At 36.3% G+C, this 18,351-nt stretch overlaps 1 protein-coding gene across 1 annotated transcript in view; it reads right to left on the bottom strand.

Moving 5' to 3' along the window:
• WDPCP (WD repeat containing planar cell polarity effector) overlaps nucleotides 1-18,351 on the bottom strand; it is a 170,116-nt gene that overhangs the window by 99,465 nt on the left and 52,300 nt on the right. Inside the window, exons 7-8 of the mRNA XM_070956545.1 lie at nucleotides 10,625-10,739; nucleotides 119-252 (exon numbers count right to left, since the gene is read on the bottom strand). Coding sequence (XP_070812646.1) covers nucleotides 119-252; nucleotides 10,625-10,739 — 249 coding nt within the window. The remainder of the gene's footprint in view (nucleotides 1-118; nucleotides 253-10,624; nucleotides 10,740-18,351) is intronic.

Genomic DNA, 18,351 nt, shown 5'->3' with positions numbered 1-18,351 from the left:
GTAGCGAAAATTTTTAGATTTCACCCCTGCTTTATACTAAATCCCTATCTTTTTATTAACATCCATTTCTCCAATTATGATACAATTATGATACTTGCAAAATCATGAAAGGCTGTACCTTAAAATCGAAGTTTGAGAGTTTTTCAAGTCTTTTGTTTATATCCAGAGAATTTGGGTTTTTTGAGAGTTGAATGAAACAGAGTTTGCTTTGTTCCCAAAATGAAAAGATCATAAAAGTATCAGTAAGCACAGCTGGAAGAAAAAACAACAACATTTTAATACTTATCACTGACAACAAAATAAATTGCTGAAATCTCCACTGGAATATTGGAAAATAAAAACACATTTTCAGCACTATGCATGACTTCTATGATGTACTGATATAAGTGTTTCTCCTACTGTGTCTTTTTGAAAATGGTAAGTAAAGCCTTGGAAGCAGGTGTAATAAAATGGAACAAATTATGATGTATTTTAAAGATACGGTATTTTACAATATCTCTTCTATTGGTTCTTTTCTTTTAAAGTTCTTTCAGATAGTAATCTCTTCTGCAGTGGTTGACACTGGATGAATGAAAATATTGGGGGTACGCTGGAGTGAAGCATAAATATTAAAAAAGTACCAAATGAAAGGGCAGTCATTACTGTGGCTTAACTGATTTCTTGCAGTTGTTATGCCTTAAGAAAGAGAAATGGGTGATAATGTTTGTTTGGTGCAAGCATTTTTTTTATTCTGAAATGAAAACTTACATGAAAATGAATGAAACCAATTAGCTCTGCAGGCATCTGAATAAAACTACCAATACACTGTTTTTTGCTGGGGAGGGGGTGGGGCGGGATGGTGATGATACTGTAATGAGTATCTGCTACTCCTGCATTATGGCTTATAAAAATACAATAAAGACATTTACTATAAGAAAAAAGTAATAAAAGGGCAAAATAATTAAAAAATTACATCAAAGATCCCATAAAACCAGAGCCCAAAATAACTCTCCCCAAGCAAATTAACATTTAAAAATAAAAGCTCTGCTTTCTTAATTTGTGTTAATCTTTTAGTAACTTTTAGCTATCTTTTCACACAATTAGCTAGCAATATTATGTTTTCTACTATATTAGGAGGAGGGGTAAAAACTAATAACAGATTTCAGATAGATAACCTTTTGGAATGCCTCAAAAGTGAATTATTTATTTATTTAACATGTGGCACATCAAGAAAGGATATGAGAAACTATAATAATAGAATCTTGCAGGAGTTTCTGTTCTACCTTTCTGCCTCTTATACCTTACTGAATCAGGGAGGAGTCAGTTCGAGCCTATTCTTAACATTATCTTCCTTTCCAGAACTTAAGGAATGCTTGTGTCCTTGTTTCTGAAAGGAACTTCAAGATCATCTCCATGGCTCTCTATACCAACTCAACATGTTTATCAGCTTCTACATGGCTCCTCTGGCTGTCAGACTGCTGAGGTGGCTTGACTATTAGTTAGAAGAGATCTAATCTGCTGATTTCAGAAACCCACCATTCAACTTCCAATTGAATTCCAACATCCTTCACAATGTATCATTCATTTGCTCCTCCTCCTTCAAATATTTTAAATATCCCTCTCTATCATGATTAAGATGGTCTAATACAGCAACTATCTTATTTCCTTGAGCCAGCTTCTTTGTATCCATGACTGATAAAGAAGTGATTAAAAAAATGGTCCACAGATTTTTTTGATGGCTGCAGAATTATAATTACATTCCAAACTCCAGATATCCCTTAAATACTACTTCCACATCTAATCAAATTGTGTGCATATAATTTACCTCTCAAGCCCCTTTTGCCTATAGAAAGCACAAGAGCAATGCCATCATAATTAACAAAGAAGTAAAACTATGTATAATTCCAAGCTGATGAAGCAGTCTTAAGAAGAGACAGCCAAATGTCATTAGGTCTGGCATTGACAAATACCCTTTTCAGAGGAAATTTTAGTTATGAACTCTTACCTTCTGGCTAAAAGTTCTAACTGTTCCTAGCCAAAAGTTAATTGATTTGAAACAAGCCTTGTCACTATTATACTATGATGTAGCATTAAACCTGTTTCAATATCCAGTTCCCAAGCTTGGAACCCTGAGAAGCCAATCCAACAATCCTAACTTGCAAACATCAGAATATCTGCAGCTCACTAAAGATAAATTTCATCCTGATTCCTCTCTTTAGCCTCACACTCCAACTACTATCAAAGTAACTGATATCATGGTGAATTGAAATATGAGAGGATTCCATTTTAAAGCAGTCCTTAAAGGAGTGCAAAAGCAATGAAAGCACTACTATGTTGACAATGTTGATTCTCCACCAAACTGAGTTATATCCCAAGCCTCTAAGAATAAATTCACTCCTTAGAAACATGCCCTAAAACCCTAATCTGAGCTTTAGAATCCATGAGGTCAATCCAGTCCCAAGAGATTTAGCTTCATCTGCTTCTATCACAAGGACCCATTTTGAGACAATCTTGAAGGTAATTCTTGCTGAGTGACTTTGGGTTACTCCAGAAGATGTGTGATTCAGTTCATGGAATATAATAGGCTGATCTTCTAAGAAAACCCATACTTTTACTGCTTATTAAAGAATTTTAACACTGCTTTTTTGCTGTTTATAACTGTTCCCTTGACTGGTCTACTGTATATCACACACATTCCTTGTACAATTGGAAAATGGTAACTTTGCTGAGCTGGGTGAGCAGGCTCTTGTAGAACTTCCGACTGGGTTCTCTGCTGCTGGTCTGCCTATTTGATCTTATTGATAATTCTTTTTACATATCTCAACAGTGGCGTTAATCATAACAATTTCAATAAAAAGAAAGAAATACAGCAGAGCTAACATTTGACCAGTCAGCTTATTAAACATTATAAATGAATTCTATGGCCTTAATGAGAAACTCACTGAGTGATACAAGGGGAGGTGCTAGCTGAAAGGCAAGTTGGCTTTAGGGCTGGGTAATCAACATTAGATCAATGCATCATTTTACATAATCTGGCAGAGAAATACACTAATTTACTGAATGAATTCTCTGTGCTATGTTCACTGACCTGAAGGCAGCTTCTAATTTGGTCTCCAGGAAGAGGCTATGGCAAAAACTAGCAGCCACATTCAGAGGTTTCTGACTACTCCAGCACACCAGGGTCCCGCATGGGAATATCTACATACAAATTCAATGTGCTACCGTAGGTGGTTTCTCTGCAGTAATCCTCACTTTAAACAGAATCAAATATTCTAAAGGGAATCAAACAGTATCCTTATTCTCCTATTTAATTTTCACACCAATTCCACAATTTTGGCATTTTCTAAAAGTAAATTTCAACCTCCTATATTAACTGATATCCATCATTTTTTTATTGATGCTACTGTCCTTACCCATATTCTGTGGTTTTGACAAGCACTAGCAACATATTGCCATAATGAAAAAGTAGAAATTATTTAAAAAACAAAAACAGTTTTCTTTAATAAATGGCAAGCTGACCATAACCAGGAAATCAATGGTATTCCAATTGAAATTCAGTTTTTTAGACTTTACTTCATCTAATACTGCTTGGAAGCAACAAAACCTGTGAAACTGTATCTTGTGCTCTAAAATTTTCCAATACAGTAATTAACTTCCTAGTTTTTATGTTAATAATTTCATTTCTATAAGATGTCAAATTAAAAGATGCTGAGCTTCCTGCTGTACGAAGTACAACTTCATACAATATGTAGAAGGATGCCAACATTTAGCATTTGTCACTACTATAACTCCTGATACTCTATTATCCTAATTCCTTATTTCATTTTATTATTGTATTATTTTATTTTCCATTTAGGCTCTTTCATTGCAAATTAATTAGCTAAGTAAATCTCAGTATACTAGAAGCATTACAGCCAATGTTTTTATTTCAAATATGAAATTGTTTAAACAGCAATATCTTAGGCCAAGCCTCTATGGTAGTGGTTTAGAGTTTATTGTATATTAATGTTGATGTTTATCACAGTTGCCTTTATAGGTTTTTTACTCTGTCTTGAGGTTATTTTGGATTATGTTTTTATATATTATAGCTAAGTAAAACAATAAATCTTTAATACCATTTTTTAGCATTGTGGTATTCAAACTGAATGTTTAGACAGCCAGTAATAATAAAAATTATTCACTTAAATGCAGACCTTTGTTAATAAAAGCTGCCTAGACTTACAATAATGTGAAGTATAGACAACTATAAGTTAAAAATATCATTTTAAAAATATCATTTCTGTGAATCCTAAATTTATTAGATTACTATATCTTCTCAGGTGCTGTAACTTACTGAATAAATATATTTAAATCCTTTCAAATCTGTAGAACTGAAATAATAGTTTGCTTCCTCCTATAAGACTATTGTTTCTTTAATTAAGGATTAATTAAAATTAAATTCTTTAATTTTTTTTTCATTTTATGTAATTATGTGAATTCTTCCTCTCTAGCAGGTTCCTTTTTTCATACAAAAATATTGCAAATGACTTCAGGTGGAATAAAGGATACATGGTAGGATAGAAAAGATGGGCAAGGAATCCTCTTCTTTGTAGCATTTGTCTATTCAAAATGCCCTCCACACCTGCATTTCTCTCACAAACAATAGATATGGTGACCTTTCTTGTAACTGCCATGGGAAAAAGAACAGTTGAGGAGGGGGGGAAACCATATTCTTAATCTTAAAACACCTGTTATATGATTAAAAGTCCTTAGACCAGAGGGAGAATGCCTATAGAACTATCTGCACCATGTAGTTTCGCCTTTGATGTGATTATTGAAAATGGTGAATGGATTTAGAAATTAGTTTGAACAGAGATCTCATATGTAAATTAACAGTGTCTGAGTCTTTTAACTGCTATTTTATTTTATTTGGATATACATAAGCAATTGATTAATAAAATATATATCATTTTCTTCTATCTATGAGTAATAGCTTGTTATTCAATCATTAGTGGTTTCTCATTTCTCTTAGTTTCTCCAGTATCTCTGCATTATATAATACCAAACTGAATTTATCTGAATCAACTCAATTCAATCCCTTACCATTTACTTTCACTGGGATATAACAGTAAAATATTCACCTCAATAAACGGAGAATGCAGACTACCTTTTCCACGGTAAAACATTTATAGAGTCATATTGGAGAGAAAGCTTGTCAGAATTAAACGCTTGGAATTAATTAATCCAACACTTCTGTAAATTTTAAATAATCAAATTAGTATTTTAGCATATATTCCTGTGCTTGCAATTTGAAATTTCCAAGCCGATTAGGTTGTTCAAGTGTGCACTTTTCCTCATGTAGCATCCAAGACTGGAATCCTATGAAAATTGTATCACAACAGAAAAGCTCTCTGATTTTTATTCAAGATAGCACTGTTGTTAGACAGAGATCAACATTCTGAAATCGCATATAGTATTTATATGGTGATATCCTTCTAATTATTACTTTAATTGAAGCTGGGAGAATTAGAAATAGGTAGATTATTTTCTGTTCTAAACATCTGAGAGAACTCATTTATTGTTTGTTTGGGTAGTTAAGTTTTACCACCATCTTTCCCTATTATGGCAATAATTTCATCAACTACCAAGAATAACAAAGTAACGGAGTTGGAAGACTTGGAAGTCTTATAGTCTAACCCTCTGCACAAGCAGAAGACCCTATACCCTTTCTGGACAAATGACTGTCCAATCTCTTCATAAAAAACTATAGTCATGACAACTTTCTTTAAAAAGTTGTCATGACTATTATTTGGAAGAAGGATATTCAAGCCATTAAAGATTAGGGCTGGGATGACGAACAGGTGGCACGCGTAATCATATTTGTGGGCGCATGAGCGTTGCCCTAGCTGAGCTCCAGCACGCATGTGCGCACTGGCTAGCTGATTTTCGGGCCTTCTGAGAAGTTGGCAAATGGAACTGTTTCCGGCCTCCAGAGGGCCTCTGGGGAGGGGAAGGCTGTTTTTGCCCTCCCTAGGCTCCTAGAAAGCCTCTGGAGCCTTGGGAGGGCGAAAAACAGGCCTACCGGGTCCACCGGGCCATCACATGACAAAAGCAGGGGGAGCACGGGGGAAGTTGCATGCACATGCACGGGGGGGTCAGGGCTCGTAGAATTATGGGTGTGGACATGCACGTGCACGACCACCGTGCACTCCCCCCGCTTTTGGCACACGATGGCAAAAAAGTTAGCCATCACTGAATTAGGGTGTGCAAGTCTTTTAAAGGTTGTGTTTTGGAAAGATCCAAAATGAAGCCCTTCTTCAAACTGACTGTTTCAGAAGCTGCTCCTGGCTGTCTCCATGTGTGTAGGCATGCACCTCTTTGAAAAGATTTATGCAGAATTATTAGTGATACCAATGAGGCTGAATATACAATATTTAAATTAGAAGATGATAGAAAGTTGGAACTGATTTACTGAAAAATAGAAGCAAAATAATATTTCTTAAATCTAGGTTTGGTTGACATAATTTATGTTTGATTAGAATGCAAGAGCAAGCAGCAAAAGGCCAACCAATTCTTTTTATGACAATGGTATTAGTCTTTTCCAGGAGATTATCAGCTAAATATTGAAAGGGCTTCCACATTTTAGCTTCTCCTTTTGGTACACTTCCTTTTATGTTTCCTGTCAGTGGCTACATAACAAATATCACCCTTGAAACTGGATCTTAAAACAATAAAATTAAAACCCTACCCAATAACATCCATGTTGCTAGTCAGTGCATGAAGATGAAACCTCTGACAGAGTTTGCAGAAGTGAATCTATATAGAAATTAGAAAGAATAGACTATGGCCATGTATTGTGCAGTTCTCAAGATTTGCTGTCAAAAATAACTTATTCCAAAGGCATGATCTATGAAGAACTACAGTTAGGTCCAGAAATATTGGGACATCGACACAATTCTAACATCTTTGGCTCTATACACCACCACAATGGAGTTGGAATGAAACAAACACAATGTGCTTTAACTGCAGACTGTCAGCTTTAATTTAAGGGTATGTACATCCAACTCAGGTGAACAGTGTAGGACTTACAGCAGTTTGCATATGTGCCTCCCACTTGTTAAGGGACCAAAAGTAATGGGACAGAATAATTATCATAAATCTTAATACTTGGTTGCAAATCCTTTGCAGTCAATCACAGCCTGAAGTCTGGAACGCATAGACATCACCAGACGCTGGGTTTCATCCCTGGTGATGCTCTGCCAGGCCTCTACTGCAACTGTCTTCAGTTCCTGCTTGTTCTTGGGGCATTTTCCCTTCAGTTTTGTCTTCAGCAAGTGAAATGCATGCTCAATGGGATTCAGGTCAGGTGATTGACTTGGCCATTGCATAACATTCCACTTTTGTCCGTTCAAAAACTCTTTGGTGCTTTTGCAGTATGCTTTGGGTCATTGTCCATCTGCACTGTGAAGCGCTGTCCAATGAGTTCTGCAGCATTTGGCTAATATGAGCAGATAATATTGCCCGAAACACTTCAGAATTCATCCTGCTGCTTTTGTCAGCAGTCACATCATCAATAAATACAAGAGAACCAGTTCCATTGGCAGCCATACATGCCCACGCCATGACACTACCACCACCATGCTTCACTGATAAGGTGGTATGCTTAGGATCATGAGCAGTTCCTTTCCTTCTCCATACTCTTCTCTTCCCATCACTCTGGTACAAATTGATCTTGGTCTCATCTGTCCATAGGATCTTGTTCCAAAACTGTGAAGGCTTTGTTAGATGTTGTTTGGCAAACTCTAATCTGGCCTTCCTGTTTTTGAGGCTCACCAATGGTTTACATCTTGTGGTGAACCCTCTGTATTCACTCTGGTGAAGTCTTCTCTTGATTATTGACTTTGATACACATACACCTATCTCCTGGAGAGTGTTCTTGAACTGGCCAACTGTTGTGAAGGGTGTTTTCTACACCAGGGAAATAATTCTTCGGTCATCCACCACACTTGTTTTCCGCAGTCTCCCGGGTCTTTTGGTGTTGCTGAGCTCACCGGTGCATTCCTTCTTTTTGAGAATGTTTCAAACAGTTGTTTTGGCCACGCCTAATGTTCTTGCTATCTCTCTGATGGGTTTGTTTTGTTTCTTCAGCCTAATGATGGCTTGCTTCACTGATAGTGACAGCTCTTTGGATCTCATCTTGAGAGTTGACAGCAACAGATTCCAAATGCAAATAGCACACTTGAAATGAACTCTGGGCCTTTTATCTGCACATTGTAATTGGGGTAATGAGGGAATATCACACACCTGGCCATGGAACAGCTGAGAAGCCAATTGTCCCATTACTTTTGGTACATTAACAAGTGGGAGGCACATATACAAACTGCTGTAAGTCCTACACCGTGAGTTGGATGTACATACCCTCAAATTAAAGCTGACAGTCTGCAGTTAAAGCACATTGTGTTTGTTTCATTCCAACTCCATTGTGGTGGTGTATAGAGCCAAAGATGTTAGAATTGTGTCGATGTCCCAATATTTCTGGACCTGACTGTATATTACATTTATCCCAGATAACACTAAAACGTCCAACAATGTAGACAAAAGTTTAATATGATAAAAAATACAGTTCAAGAGAATAATAATATTCAGTATTTCATTACATTTCCAGTAATTTTTGTTTTAAAATTAGAAGATAGCTCTCAGAAGCCATTTTATACTTATGATAATACCTCAAGTTCCTGCTTAGGTTGCTTTAGGGAAAAATCAGTACGTTACCATGTTCTATTGTATTGCCTACTTATGTGCATGTTTCTAGGTCCCCCCCCCTCCATTTCTAGATACTAATTAAGCATCTGCATTTTTGTCTGTTTTTTTAACCTCCTCCCTGCTCTATTATTATTATTATTATTATTATTATTATTATTATTATTATTATTATTATTATTATTATTATTATTATTATTATTATTTTAATGTTCACCTTAGTTTAAGATCCATATATTTTAACAGATTAATTTGGAGAATTTGACCCTTAGATTCCAATTTGTTCCTGTAACTGTTCTGTTCACACTGCATTTATATAGGGCTGCCAAGATTCTGATATTAGATTTTGAATTAATGTTCAATTAACCTTAACTCAAAACAGATAGATCCAGCAGCTATAATTTGTTTGGACAGAAAAAATACTTTAATATGGTTGCTTGTAAACTTTCAAGCAGGTTCCTACTATATTGGCTTACTTTACTTTTAAACTTTTTATTTAATCTCTCAATCATATCATTATTATGGTATGCCCTAATCTTGATTAAATTTATACCATAGTACATATCAGAAATGCCATTTAATCTGACTTTAGAACTTTTTCCTTGTAGAAATCTTTCCTTGTAAGATTTTTCTATAAGTAGATATTCTGTTTTATATCAATGCCAAACATAATTTCTAATCTCATTTCATTAATATGGAAGCTTGATAGCCAGTCTGGTTATTCCATAAATCAAATAAATCAGACTTGATGCTTCTGGGTCATAAAAAGTATAGGAGTTAATGTTTTAGGTTAATTCATTTATTGTGGTATAAAGATTCTTTGAAACACTGTGAATAACTCCCCTATACTAAGACAAATGAAAGAAAATGTAAACAGAAAGTTCAAAATTATTTGGTATTGGCTAGGAAAATGGAATCAAGATGAATTTAACTCCAAGACTAAATTCAACATGAGATGAATTACTTGACCTTAGTGAAATACTGACAAATATTGACATCCATTGTACTTATAAAAATATTATTGGATTGAAATTATAATTTTTTACCATGAAAATATTACATTATGGAATAAAATCAACTAAAAATGAGCAGATGAATCCTTTTTTCATGGTATGCTGGACCTTTCATAATATCCTTATTTTCAACCAACTAATTTTGATAATTTCCCTGTGAATTCTTGCAAATACATTCGATTCTAGAACATGCTATTTGATTAGTCCTGATGCCATTGCTTCTTGCTGGAAATGAAAAAAATGGTTAGAAGATTTGGAGAAATCAGTTAAAGCTCTTTTAAGAAATTAATGGAAGTTGATGAAGGTGATACAAGTAAATTTATTTAGTCTTTGGAATTATGTCCACAATAGTGGAAGTTTGCCTTAAAAGCTAAAGGTCACTTTTAAACATCTTTATGTAAACTGTTTTTTTGAAAAATCACGTTTTGTGAGTCAACTGTCAACAGATTACAAATGGAAAAGAACCATTGCTCTTTACTAGAAAACTTGTTTTGAATGTAGAAGGACTTGAATTCAATCTATGATATTTATTTAATAGATGTCAGATAATATGGCTGAACATACTCTGTGAGTAGATTATATTCATACTTTTGCCTACTAAAATATAATGCACTCAAATATGAAAAGTTACTTGTGCTAAAACTTTAATGCTTTTGGGGAAAATTACAAGCTGACCTGAGTTTTTTTAAAAAAATGAATATAACAGCTGATAAAAAATGGTTTTTTTCCTAAAGTGGTTTTGTCCTGAGGGTAGTAGCTGTAGAGTTTCATGCAATTACTTCCAATGTTTTCAAGTCCCCAGTGGTAATAATTGGTCTACCTGTCGACATACTATTTCTCCTCTTCCGCTTTAAATGCAGGCAGCCGAATTGCATGCACATAGGTATAATTACCATCATTGATAGTGTTAGAGATGAACTTTCCCATCAGGGTTCTGTCAATCACCACTTGTTCCAGCTGTGGTCCAGAAAGGTTTAGAGATACCAGTATACCTGAAGGAAAGAGAAGCTGAATCCAAGGAGACAGGAAAAAATAAAAATTGTAACTTGTTAGCAGAGATTGTTAAATTTCATATTAAATTTATATTTTAAAGGTCATATAATAATTCAACCACTGAAATGTGTCAAATGCAGTAAGATTATTAATAATCAAGCAAAAGCAAAGGAATTATAATATAAACATGTGTGAAAATGTTACTGAATGAAGTACTTCCCATAATTTGTGCACACAATAATTAATAGAAGTCTGCCATGTAAGTTTGAAATCTTTCCCCAGGTAGCTGCCTGGTGAAAACACAATTGAGTAATAAAAAGTCACCACAGATTCAAGCCAGTATGACCAAACTATTTAATAACCTGTAGCTATGTGTTCCAAATGAAAAGTTAAAGTAGTGATGCCAAGAAGAAAACATAGTGCCAGGTAAAAAATATGTCTTTTAAAAAATTTCAAATAAGCTTGGGATGAAAATGAATACTGTAGGAATTGTTACGAAGTACAATTTATACAAACACATAAGTAGTTCTTGTCTAATAATACTAAATGGGACCGGAAACTGCCATTTAGTGATATATTCAAAAACCGCAAAATATGACTGCACAATAAACAAAGGGAGTTCCGGCAAACCCAGTTGCCATCATTAATCAAGGACTGGGCGAATTGTTAAGCAAAGACCTCATGTAACCGTGACTTTTGTCTTCCTGCCAGCTTCTCAATTTACTTTGGTTGCCAGCAGGGAAATTTGCAAATTATAGTCATGACCATGGGGCACTGTGCAGACCATAAGTATAAAGTCCAGTCATAATAACCATTCAGGGATGTTGTAAATTTGAATGGTCGCTGAACGAGTGCTTATTAAACAAGGATGACCTGAATTTACTTCCTATACAATATACAGTTCATCGAATGCTTCTATTTTATCTGTCAAAATTTTCAGAATGCTTCAAAGTACCAGAGCCAATTTGATGTAGTGATTAAAATGCTGGCCTAGAAACCAGGAGTTCTAGTCCTGCCTTAAGCATAAAAGTCAAGCTGGGTAACTTTGGGCCAATCACTTTCTCTCAGCCCATCTCACAGGGTTATTTGTGTGGGGAAATTTTATTTAATATATTTCTATGCTGCCCATCTCCCTGATAAGGAAACTCTACAGTAGGTAGCTTAGAAAACATAGAAAAACAAAAAGAAAAGCAATTAAAAATGTAAAACTAAAAACCAGAACCAAGGAGATCGACAGAGAAGTATTATGTATGTTCATTGTGTTGAGTTACTTATAAAGTAATAAAGGTGGGATAAAAATCTAATAAATAAATAAAATTTACAACTACCATTTACAAACAGATTGTTTTTTAAAGTGTGCACATCTGTAGATTTGTTTTTGTACTTTAACCTAAGGTGATGTACTTCATCACCTAAGCAGTGATGAAAGTACTGTAAATTTGCCCTAGAATACTGACCTAAGCATACTTAACAAATAATGGATTTAAAATTAATCATAAATATCTTGTTTAAATAATTTATAGAAAAATAGAACATAATTTTAAAAAGCCTTGTTCAGATTTGGGTAAAGGGATATTTCTATAAGCATAGAATGAAATGTAAATTTTTACATACAGTACATTATATCAAACTATGGCTTAACTATGATCATTATCAACTGTTCAGATATATATAATACAGGGATGAATAAATTGCATTCCCTCTGCAGAATGCAAGAGGTTCTTTTTCATGACCCTCAGAATCCCTTCTGACCATGACTGTTGGAAACTAATGGTAGTTTCCAACTATAGTTAACCCTATAGAATGACCTGAGATTTGGATGGTCCAATCTTGCTGGCGTTTTGAAAAGATGTAACTCTTTTCCTCTTTTCCCCCAGCTTGGACTTGGTATAGGTTGGATTTTGTTCTGTACATGAAATATTGATATTAATAATTGTGATTATTTTACTGATCACGTCAATTAAGTTGCCACATACATTTATCACGTCAATTAAGTTGCCACATACATTTATATAATGAATAAATAAATTTAGAGAAAAGCTCACACACCTTGAAATAGTCTTGTCATAATTTAAAACTCAAAACTGCCAGCCAAATTTAGCTTCACTGTACATTTGACGAAACTCCATTCATTTTGCAACCTTCAATTTCCCACACAATAATTAAATATGCTATTTTGGCTATCAAAAAATTGTCTCTCTCTGACTGGGTAATGCCCACCCATCAAAATACTTGTACTTAACAAGTAAAATAGTTAATACAAAATATAAAGACTATGGTTTACTAGTTCAAAGCAAATTCTATTTAAATCTCTGAAAACACCTAGATAAAGCAGATTTTTATGTAAAATATAAACTGCCTTCTTTAGTCTAGTAAAACTATCTTCAGGTAATCATTCTAGATACTTATTGAAACTCCCCAAGTGATGGCAAATGTCCTTTAAGGTTTTGTCCTAGTAAAAGCATTAGACACAGTTAGACTTGTACAGCTTTTATTGCAAGATCTCAGCACTTCAGTCTATTCTTATATTGCAGTTGGATTAGATAAAATCTCAATTGATTCTGAAATAGATAATACGATTGTGTATCTTAACAGTATTTTGGAAGTATTTTAATTGGCTTCCCTCACCAAAATAAATAAAAATATCTGAAGAATAACAAAACTCTCTAGAACAGCGGTTCTCAACCTAGGGGTCGCGACCCCTTTGGGGGTCGAACGGCCATTTCACAGGGGTCGCCAAAGCCCTCTCTCACCCCCCCGCCTTCACTCACCCTCACTCTCTGCTCTATTGGATCGCTGGCCGTTCGTTTACCCCGCCCACTCCCAATCTATTGCTGCCTCCGATGGCTAGAGGAAAAAAAACTGTTTAAATTCTTGCCGCGGGGCTTCAAAGGGCCGCCCTATAGCCAGTGATGCAGCCGAACCGTTTGTTAAATTGCTGGCTTGCCCCGCCCCTCCGCACCACTATTTATTGCCAATAAATAGTGGTGGGCGAGGGGCGGGGGAGCCAGCAATTTAACAAATGGTTCGGTGTTTTTTTGTAATTTTATTGGCCCACGGAGCTTCAGCATAGGCTAATTAGCTCTTGCTTAGATCGGCTCCCGACCCCCAGCTGATTTGCTCTCAGCTGTTTTGCTCAGGGCTCTGCTACTTGCTTGGAAAGTGTGCTGATTTTTTCCCCCCTATCTATGCTTAAAAACGAAACTGAAACTGCTTTGCTGTTGCTGCAACTTGGAAAATTAGGCAGGCAGATTTCTTTTCTTTTTCCTCACCAAAAAAGGTAGATGCAAACAACGGGAAATTTAGGGAAAAAGAGGAGATTTTAAAACACAAAAGAAAAAAAGCTCTATTTAACTAGGGAATTGTAATAATTGAGATACTATTAATTGTATATTGTGTTGAAAGCAGAAATGGTTAAGTTGTGGTTTGGAGGAATATATGGGGGAAATTATTTGGTTTATTATTATTGGTAAATATAATTAATTGATTTGTAAGAAATCGGATTGCATGGAAATAATTGGAATATTCATGTTCATATTGATTAATATACAAAAAAGGTAGTTATATAACTAATTGATTTATATTAAAATGTTGAATTTATATTAAACAACTGTAATATTACATAATTAACCAATGTGAGGATGGATATAAAAATAGATGACAATGGGAAGGGGTATAATATAGAATAGAAGGGAAAAATTGAATTTGATTAAGATTAGAGATGAGGATGAAGGGTAATATTGGTTTTTTACAAAAATAGATGAGGAATAAATATGGCAAAAAGGAAATATAGAAATTGTAAATTTAATTGAAATGACTAAACACTGTTTAAATTTATGAACCGGCCAAATACTCTGTTCAAAGAAAATACATTGTATATTTGTATGTGTGTTTCTAATTATTGTTATTTATTCATATTTGTTCTCTTTTATTCTTTAAAGTTTAACAATTCATTCTTTATCTTAATATCTTTATATTTGTTTGGGGTTGGCTTTCGTCCCTTTCATCTTTTTTATGGTACAGCAATCTTTCTCCTCAAACCTACCACCTCTCTCTTTTCTTTCCTTCTTACTTTCTCTTCCTCCCCCTCTTCTTCTCCTCCCTACTTCCTCTTCCTTTCTCCTTCTCCTCCTCTCTTCCTCCCTCTCTTACCCTCACTCCTACTCTAATTTCCCTTCCCTTCCTTCATCCCTCTCTACTGCTGTATCCTTTTATGCATATGGACTACTCAGAGGGCTGAAAAAGTTATTTCTGACTGGTCCTCGCACTTTTGACCAGTCTTCGAATTTACGACTGTCCTCACATTTTACGTTTTTGCCCTATCTTGTCACCATGGTGAAGAGAAGCAGTTGTGAAATGAGTGACACATTGTTAAGAATGCTACAATGGGCATAAATGATGACCAGTCATAAGTGCGAAGACCGGTCAAAAGTGCGAGGACCTGTCAGAAATCACTTTTTTCAGCCCTCTGGGTAGTCCTTTTGTGCATATGGACTACTCAGAGGGCTGAAAAAGTTATTTTTGACTGGTCCTCGCACTTTTGACCAGTCCTCGAACTTACGACTGTCCTCACATTTTACGTTTTTGCCCTATCTTGTCACCATGGTGAAGAGAAGCAGTTGTGAAATGAGTGACATGGTTGTTAAGAATGCTGCATGGGCATAAATGTGAGGATGGTCATAAGTGTGAGGACCAGTCAAAAGTGCGAGGACCTGTCAGAAATGACTTTTTTCAGCCCTCTGAGTAGTCCCTATACACATAGCCATGGCCACCCAGTCACATGACCAGGTAGCCACGTCCACCCAGTCACATGACCTCCAAGCCACGCCCACAAAATAAGCCACGCCCACAGAACCGGTAATAAAAAAATTTAGAACCCACCCCTGTTTGGGGGTCACCACAACATGAGGAACTGTATTAAAGGGTCGCGGCATTAGGAAGGTTGAGAACCACTGCTCTAGAAGCTGTATAGATTATTGTGGGGTCTATGTAAAACAAAGTAATATATGAAAAAAAATGTCTATAGTGTTCTCAAAAAATAAATGAATACTCTATTCAGAAAAGGATGTTGTTTACTACTGCCAAGTCTCCATGAACACCATCTATAACAAATACACTGACATTTGTTGCTATAAGCAATCTATCATTTTTAAGGAAATAATGAGCACCAGATATGTGTTTAGAAATCAGCAGCATCGATAACAAAGTTCAGAAACCTTCTATGTAAAAAATACTAATCACAAGAGAATATTCTTTTCCATGTGGTTTTTAACTCAAAATTTTAAAAACCAACTAAATTGTTCCTATGAATTCCTTATATTAGTGGCTCCTATACCAACATCCTATACCAGTGTTGGTGACCTTTTTCGGCACCGAGTGCCAAAATGGGAGTGCGCCTGTGTGCACGCCGGCCCGCGTGTCCGGATACTGGAAAAGCAGCCATCAGGGGTGCACGTGCGTGCCGGGAAAATGATCTTCCGGTTTCCAGCACGCACATGTGCCCCGGTCAGCTGCTCTTTGTGCATGCATGCATGGCAGAAACAGGAAGAACAGGTGGCCAGCACACATGCGCGCGCTGGAAACCGGAAGTGTCAATGAAACGCCCCTCCAGCCCACTATTGAGAACAATCTAGCGCAGTTCCCCTCCTGCTACTTCTGCCAAGGGAGCATAACCGCTTCCCGGCCAGCATGCCTCTTAACCCAGCACCAGACATTCTTCCTGCACGGACTCAGCTCCTGCACAGCCCCACCACCCCAGAAAAGCAGCGGCAGCAGTCTCAGGGCGAGGGCAAGAGCGACCGGCCACCCCTGTAGCTGCTCTCCCGCTGGCAAGCTGGGCCCTCAGCAGCCTATCCATGATGAGGAACTGCACTCTCCTCTGGCCCTCCTGGGCAGTTCGCTTCTCCGATGATGGCTCCTCCTCCTCCTCCAGCATCCTGGCCAGAAGCGGCAGCGCATGAACTGCTGCCACCCCCTCGCCCCTGGTTATGGCAGGAGCAGCAGGGAGAAGGGCGGAGGCGAGGGGGGGGTGCACCAGGTGGCTGCTCTTCTAGTTTCCAGCTCTCCTACATGCATGAAGACCATCTGACTGGTGTGTGGTAACCTGGAAGAGCAACGGGCAACAGCTCGCTTGCCCAGAGAGATGGCTCTGCATGCCACTTCCAGCACATGTGCCATAGGTTTACTATCACGGGTCTATATAGTATTAGATAGTCACAACTGTATGCATTTTCAATCACAACATACAAAAACATGTTAGCTTTATTATCTGGTACTTCTTTTGAATAGCCAATAGTCAAAGTGGGTAGAACAATGATATTACAATTTTATGCCGGTTGGCAAGGGCCAGATTTTCAGCAGTTTTGAAAAGGTGTATTAAGGGGCACTAATGACTCGTGGTTGTAGCGGTTGCAGCATCCCCTTGGTCACATGATTGCATCTTGGATGTCTGCTAACTATCTCCACTGAAAAAGCTGCAGGATCCTATACTAATGTAATCACCATTTGTAATTTTCACTGCTAACTTCTGGCAAGCAAGGTCAATGGGGAAACCGGGAAGAGATCACAAGTTGTGATCACTTGACCACAGAATACTGGCGCCACATAAGATTTGCCTACAATGTCAACTGGAACTGCTGTAGTAAATTGGCATGGTCACGTGACATTGCACTTTATGACAGCATCACTAAGCAACAGAGTTCCCAGTTCTAATTAAGGATAAGTGAGGAATACCTATAGAAGCTTTGCTCAGCTTTTGAAAGTCTACCAGATCACTTCTATCTATGTGATACTGTTAGACTGTGAAGCAGGATTTCCTTTTGATATATCATGCTGATTTAATTCATAGTGAAATCTATAATATATGTTTATTAATTAGAGTTTCAGAATGCTTCCTACCAGTTTTTTGAGGATAGAAATCAGACTCAATGTACCTTAATTTTTTGATCCATGTAAAAAACAGTCTGATGAAAAAAATAATCACCTGGCTGTCTTTCAGCTCTTTAGTAAGGAGGCACATTACTTCAGTCTAAGTTAGTTTTAGATTGTTCTCTAAAAAACCTAGAAGTACATATGCTTTTAAAAATAAAATCCTGCATTTGTTTATGGAGAAATATGTTTCACTGGTTTCAGTGATGTCTATTCTCAAGTAACTATGTAGAGGATTGCAGTATAATGCATCATTATCAGATATCAAAATTTTGCCTTTGAAATTAATAGCTAAGGGTGTTCAAATTACAATACATGGTAAGACAAAATATTATCCAGCTTAATAACTTTATCGTTATAAAGTATAGCTATAATTACAAGAAAATTAAATTCTTACACCAATACTATGATTATTAGCATATATTAATAAAATTCAATGAATTAAGTCATACAAGTACTGTATACGCCTGTTAAAAATATCAAGAATAAAAAGTCAGAAGTAGTTTTTAACATATTTCAGGAAAAAGCTGTTGATTAGATTGCTGGATTACACACTTTATGCCAACCTGTTCCCACTTTCCATGCCGCTAACAAGATGTGAGCAGATGTTTTCTCTATATAATATGTGAATATTTACATAGATACAAAATACACATTCTGGACAGTTTGGAGGTGTAATAAAAACAAACACGTCCAGTAT

The sequence above is a fragment of the Pituophis catenifer genome, unplaced genomic scaffold, assembly GCF_029215685.1.
Source record: "Pituophis catenifer annectens isolate HBS135680 unplaced genomic scaffold, rPitCat1.0.hap2 SCAF_1, whole genome shotgun sequence".
NCBI classification, from domain to species: domain Eukaryota; kingdom Metazoa; phylum Chordata; class Lepidosauria; order Squamata; family Colubridae; genus Pituophis; species Pituophis catenifer.
The sequence above is the reverse complement of the archived record's forward strand: the minus strand, read 5'-3'. Positions and strand labels throughout refer to the sequence as shown.